At 36.9% G+C, this 6,352-nt stretch overlaps 1 protein-coding gene across 2 annotated transcripts; it reads right to left on the bottom strand.

Moving 5' to 3' along the window:
• Window positions 1-701: 701 nt before the first annotated feature.
• Window positions 702-6,073, bottom strand: LOC104233260 (nucleobase-ascorbate transporter 7-like). Of its 2 annotated transcripts, none has more exons than XM_009786633.2 (14): window positions 5,826-6,073; window positions 4,922-5,019; window positions 4,612-4,788; window positions 4,431-4,531; window positions 4,262-4,337; window positions 4,104-4,163; window positions 3,722-3,906; window positions 3,463-3,559; window positions 3,031-3,117; window positions 2,861-2,919; window positions 2,648-2,739; window positions 2,138-2,215; window positions 1,314-1,474; window positions 702-1,190 (listed from the first exon to the last, which is right to left on the bottom strand). In XM_009786633.2, the coding sequence occupies exons 1-14, from the start codon at window positions 5,920-5,922 to the stop codon at window positions 972-974; spliced, it is 1,587 nt and encodes a 528-aa protein (XP_009784935.1). In that variant the 5' UTR covers window positions 5,923-6,073; the 3' UTR covers window positions 702-971. The 2 variants fall into 2 exon arrangements, with proteins under 2 accessions (XP_009784935.1, XP_009784934.1); XM_009786632.2 differs by having other exon boundaries at window positions 3,013-3,117; window positions 5,826-6,054.
• Window positions 6,074-6,352: the final 279 nt, after the last annotated feature.

The raw sequence follows: 6,352 nt of genomic DNA, 5'->3' as shown, positions 1-6,352 counted from the left end.
AAACAGATGAGAAAAAAGCAGTCGCCGAATTTTTTAATTTTGGTCTTCTAAAATCTTTTTCACTTCATTGACGATTAAGTTGCACTCTTGGATGCATAGTAAGTAACCAGTTACAACTACTTAAACTACAGTACTAACATTGTATACATTCTTTGCAATGTAGTTAATCATACTGTCTTGTCCTCTTGTTCTAGCACAATCTTCTTTCATTCAATTCTTACCCACAGCAAAATCTAGTCATTTGACAATGTTGAAATTTCCATATATGGTACGTACATTCAAATACAAACTGGAACCAGAAATAAGAAAATGAACAATGTCCCATGCTCCCAAATCATAATCATGGTGTGGTTAAAGCTATAGGCAAGTATGCCGGATAGACCTTTTTAGATCTACCATTTATATTTTGATCTCAGTATGAAAAGTTTGGTAAAATAGTTCCGCGCCAAAATTTTAAAGTTTGCTGCCAGAATTTTAAAGCAGAATTTTCAGTTTTGGTAGCGCGTTTCAAATTCTGGCAATGTGCTTCAAAATTCTGGAGCATGCTTATTTTTCAGAACTTTTCTTAACGGGCCAAAATATAAATATTAGCACTAACTGATCCTATTTGTGAAGATCTCTCTTAAAACTATTGAAAGCACGAAATTCGCCACTCGAACGGTGGGTTGAACGTGCAAATTCTGTATAATCATACCTAAATATACCATAACGATCTTTATTTTAAGCAATTATTGGCTATCAAATAACAGCAGTACAAACTTTACATCAATGTAAAATCATATCATTTCAAGTCCTGTACTTAACCAGAAAGTTGATCCTAACAAACATACATGTACATATTTTGTTGTAAACAATCCTTGGTAGGGAGCGCTTCCACCAGAATGAGGCTCTACGCGGCACGTATCCGGATATAGTCGGGCTCCAATGCAAGTACCAGACACCGGGTAGGAAACCAAAAAAAAATAATGGTACTATACTGAGGGAAAATACTTGGAAAGGCCATAAGGAAGAGAATAGAACTCTTCACTCCTAGGATCTTTGTCAAAGTATTTGAACTTTGCCCACCAATGACTGCCATTGTCTCTCTTCGTCGTGGCATGTTTGCGAGCAAGAGTTATGTCCAAGAACAATGCCACAATCCCCGCCACTGTGGCCGGGGACGTGAAGATCACTTGCATTGTTTTATTAAACTGCAAGTGGTTTTTAAGTCCAAAAACAATTGTCACTCAATATGATAACATCTAAACATTCTTGTATTGAATGAGAAACGTCGATAAAGGGAATTCGATCATGAATTTGACATATGTACTTACCCAGGCAGAGCTAGAGTGAACTGGGCCATCACCCGTTGTTATCACATAACCATTGAAGTATTGTGGAACAGAAAAACCCAAATAGATTGAGAAACCTAATATAAATTTAGTTCTGAAGCTGTTGAGGTTGCAGAATTGAAGTAAACCAAGACCAGCAGAAGCTGCATTAATAAATCAAATGTTAAAATAACAAATCATATGCTCCTAGTATATAGGCAAAAGCAGCGCTCGTTCTTCTTGAATGCAAATGATGAATGAAGTTGTAGTTGACTTTAAGCGCACCTGAACTATCCGTAGTGGTCTATTTACGTGCTTGCACTCAATAGTGTCTATATAGTATGTGAAGTCTAACTAATGGAAAGTGCATGTGAATTAGTTCCAAGATAGCGGTCGTTCACGTCAGGAATAGAGGCCGTTAAGGATGTACTTGCTTTTTCTTTTTTTCGTCGAGATTGGATTGGTGTTTAGTGTACCGCTGTTTTCATCTGAAACAACATCTCTGCCTTTACAAGGTAGGGGTAAGGTCTGTGTACACACTACCCTCCCCGGACGTCACTTGTGGTATTATACTGGGTATGTTGTTGTCGTTGTATTTTAGTTTGTGATGTTGATTTCTCATACTCAACACCTATGTTGCGCCGACTCTCCAAAATACTGCCGCACCCGTATCGGATCATCCGAAAATACACTATTTTTGAAGGATCCGATACGCACCCAGCAACATCTTTGGAGAGTCCGAGTAACATAGTTCAACATTCCATAACTTAAACTATGTAATATTGATTGAAGAAATTGCATGTTTGTAGTGAGAGAGGAAGCCATACACATGAGGGCAAAGAAGACACAGTACAAAGCTCCAATGATGGGCAGTGGTATGGAAGCAACAACAGCTCCAAATTTTCCTGTTCATGGACAAGAAGGTGCAGCATTAGTTAGAATGAGTTGAGAAGAGAAAAGCATGAACATACATTAGAAAGAGAGGAGAAATGACATGACTCGAAATGGCTTATAACCATAGGCGGATCCAGGATTTTAACGCAATGGGGGCACCGGTACTGCTCAACCAGTGTTCCCTAAAGGCTTTTAGTGTTCAAATACCAAGTGATTTAAATTAAACCATTTTCAAGATATAAATATATGCATATACAAGATTTTCACTAAAGTTTACAGAATCCCGTGACCCCTCAAGGTTACACTATAACCATTATGTGAATCAAAACTTAAAACAGAGGAGTTGAGTAGCCCAAATCTGTACAAATCACTTTGGATACCTTGACTTAAATGTGTCACTTAGAAAACACTATTAACTTGGACAATATACTTGAATATCTTACCTAACACAGAAAAGAACAGCATAAATATTGCAGATATTTGAATCACTCTTCTACTTCCAACTCGCGTCAACGCCAAAAGACCTACATTTTCACTACATAGATCACAAGATAAAAAAGCATTAGATCATATGGTCAAGCATCTAATGGGGGGCATAAAATTCCTAGAAAAAATAATGGTGTTTGAAATTAGATGCAGTAGAGTTGATATATTACACTGATACAGTAGAACCAGTTGCAGTTCCCCATAGACCATTCAGCAAAATGCCTAATCCCTGCATTTCATGCAACAAAAAAGCAAATTTGAGATCTGCAGACAAATTATACAATGGAAAAAGGAAATCAACAAAAAGCTTATATATAATAACCCTGGTACATCTACCAACCAGCCAACCAGCTCCGCGGCTAAGTACTGAATTCGGTGTATGTGTTACACTACCATATCTTGCAGCTGCAATAAATGCTCCAGTAGACTGCCAAAATAACAAAAAATAGAGCACAAAAGTTTCATCTTCAGAAACAAGTCTCAACATATATATAATAACCAAGTTGAGCGTCAAAGACTGAAAGAGTGTCGTAACTAACAAGGATAATTGGCTTCTTCCAAAATTCAGTATATTCAAGTAGCTAGCTTACAAACACCAACAACAAACCCAGTGTAATCCCACGCGTGGGGTCCGAGGAGGGTAGTGTGTACACAGACCTTACCCTGCCTTTAAGAAGGCCGAGAGGCTAGCTTATGTACCTTATACATAGATTAAACTGTTTATTTCTACCAAGAGAGAAACATGAACCAAGTTAGGACTACATATAGCGACCTCGACAAGAGAAACCAAAGCTGCAGCCATCATCACAAAGGCTTCTCCAGCTTCAACTTTGGGCGCCCCCCATTGCCATGGGTAAGGAAACCTTATCCTGCATTTCTCAAAAGTCGGTGTGAGAGCAGAAAACAACTCAAAGACAATCTCAAGCTTACTACTATTTATAAGCATAAAGGTTATCAAAATAGCCTGAGATAAATGAAAATAAAACTAGTTATTAGAAACTACTTTCCAAAACCGACGCTATATATCATACCATGAAGCTCCACTAATGAGGCCGGAGCGATTAACACGACAACTGAACTGAGTCTGTGGAGATCTATTGTTGTATGCACCTGTCACAGTGAGAAGAGCTGCATATGCCCACACTATTCCAACTGATAATAGGACAGCAAATCGCTCAAATATGGGAAACTTTAATTTCCACATATGAGGAATGTACTGCAAACATATTTATTGTTTAGTTTGTGCTGCTTTTCCCCCACACATAAAAAGAAGTCAATATGATGCCAATAGAACAAGATATTGGCATCATCTTATCTACCATTCAAAGGATAAAAAATCATTTATATCATGCATTATTTTAGACAGTAATAAGTGCAATGTAATGCATGATCTTAAGAACTGAAAAGGCGTACTTGTGATAACAAAATTAAAATAATCAACTGCGGAAGGCCAATTTCAACACATTCTGCCAGCTGCCAATATCAATCAACAGAAGTGAAAAAGAAGATGTTAATTAGGATGATATTTTCGTATGTAAAGATCGAAGTGACCAATTAATCAGAGCTCTTACAAGCGGAAAACCTTGCACATATAGGCCAAGGCCAACAAGCAACACCAGTGGAGCTGCAGAGAGAGGGGATAGGAACCTACGTATATATAGTCGAACAAATGGAATCAAACAGTCTATTTACAATAACAAATGCTTAAACTATGGCGACGAAAGGATGTAAAATGACCACCTTACAACGATTCTCCAGATTCCTAGAAATCCAATTAGTATGGGAAGTATGGATGCAATCAACAGAGCTCCCTGCATTCCTCTCATCGACTGCTTAAACCTCTGAAGAAAATTACTTTATCAAAACTAAAGTGTTGGATACAGTTTGGAGTTCGGCATTAAAATGGAAAACAGATTCCAACCTCATGAGGGTCAAGATATGTATTGTATCGACTGGATAATGCAACAAAAACAGTTGGAACTATGAATGTGAATGATCCGCCGATCACCACAGGAAGCCGGGTGCCAAACCAAGATTGCAAAAGAGTGTTCAGCCCAGCGACGAAAAGCAAAGTTTGAATTACTTGAGCTTTCTCCTCCTGGATGACATATAATTTTGAAACCATATATACTGTTAGTACAAATAGTATTACTCCCTGGGCTCGAACGTGTAAACCCAAAATTGCTTTCAAGATAGGGAAGGGATTACTCAAAAATTAGTAGACAACTTACATTGCCACCACCCATTTGAGGAACAATGACGGTTGGGATGATTACAGTAGTCCCAAGCATAACTAAATAGTGCTGAAAACCCAGAATAATGGCCTCAGCTGCATTGTTTAGACAAGTAGGGAGTCAAAAAAGCTTTGTATTGTTTGTCCACTTAGGTTTGCAAGATATTTTTGGGCATTTAAACAAAGAAAGAACATCAAAACATCTCATCCCTTAGATCGATACCAATCAGTCAATCAATCAATCAACGAGACACCCTAATCCTATCAATTGGAGTCAGCTATATGAATCCTTATATTCATTATGCTAAATTCAAATCAGCTACATACCAATACTAAGTTTCCATTCTACCAGAAATTCTGGCAACTATTTTTCAAATTTTTTTGAAAATATTGTTTGTTCATGGAATATGATCAATTTTTTAAAAAAAAAAAAATATCAATTTACCAAAAACTGATTTAGGGCAGTGAATGTTTCTTCTACTCACAAAACTATAAATTTTTTCAAATAAAATGCATATCCAACTACAACTTCAACTTTCAAAAATTATTTTTCAACACAAATTCAAAAATTATGTTTACAAACTTCAACCAAATCTATGTCCAAACGCTAGCTAAACGGAGTAGTATTACTTTTAAAGCTTGCCACCACTTTTATTCGTATTTTCACAAGACTAAATGATTCAAAGTAAGCAAAACTAATTGAATGCAGGACTCTAGCTAGGATGCTTTACTAGAACAACTGAGGGAAAGCTGGAGATTGATCACTTACCACAAACAAGTCACACAAATGAAGTATGTAATCGATCAATAAATCAATCAACTAGTACTTTTTAATTCTATACTAGTTGAGATCAGTAATTATAAGTGATCAAGAATATAATGTGTTAATGTAAATTACATACCCCAAGAAGGATTACTATTAACACAGTAATCGACTCCTGGTAATTGGTCTTTCACTGGGTGTGGCACCAATTCATCTGCTTTCGGCGGTGGTGTCATCACTCTGTCTCTCTCTCTCTCTATGTAACCTGAGTTAACTCAAACAACAAAGAGAAAGTACAAACTCCCCCTTCTTCTTCTTTCTACATATATGCTAAAATACTTTAAATGTATAGTATCAACCATGCAACAATAAATTATCATGGAGTACGTGTACAGTAGGGGCTGAACTATGCTTTTATTAGCGACTTCACGCATACTCATTGTCTTTAGCTCAATTTGTATTTTTATATATACAGAGAAAGAGCACATGGAGATTTTTTTAAGTATGTATTTATACTAAACTGTTCCAATGGTATTTATACTAATCTGTTCCAATGTTCAAACTGACGAAATGCTGTTAGAAGAGTGCAGAATAGACTAGCCGAAGATAGAAGAGTGAGTGTTGTCGAGCCTAAAGCCCACAAAATCCCAAAGGTTAGTTCAAGTT

This window comes from Nicotiana sylvestris, chromosome 12 (assembly GCF_000393655.2).
Source record: "Nicotiana sylvestris chromosome 12, ASM39365v2, whole genome shotgun sequence".
Lineage (NCBI taxonomy): Eukaryota > Viridiplantae > Streptophyta > Magnoliopsida > Solanales > Solanaceae > Nicotiana > Nicotiana sylvestris.
This window is presented reverse-complemented; position numbering and strand designations above follow the sequence as displayed.

Excerpts from the sequence above, each read along its gene's own strand:
- LOC104233260 (XM_009786632.2), bottom strand. The coding sequence starts at position 5,922 with ATGACACCACCGCCGAAAGCAGATGAATTGGTGCCACACCCAGTGAAA. Across the intron at positions 3,907-4,103 it reads TTTTAATTTTGTTATCACAA|TACATTCCTCATATGTGGAA; the intron begins GTACGCCTTTTC and ends ATATGTTTGCAG. Across the intron at positions 1,475-2,137 it reads TGTCTTCTTTGCCCTCATGT|CTTCTGCTGGTCTTGGTTTA; the intron begins GTATGGCTTCCT and ends TTATTAATGCAG.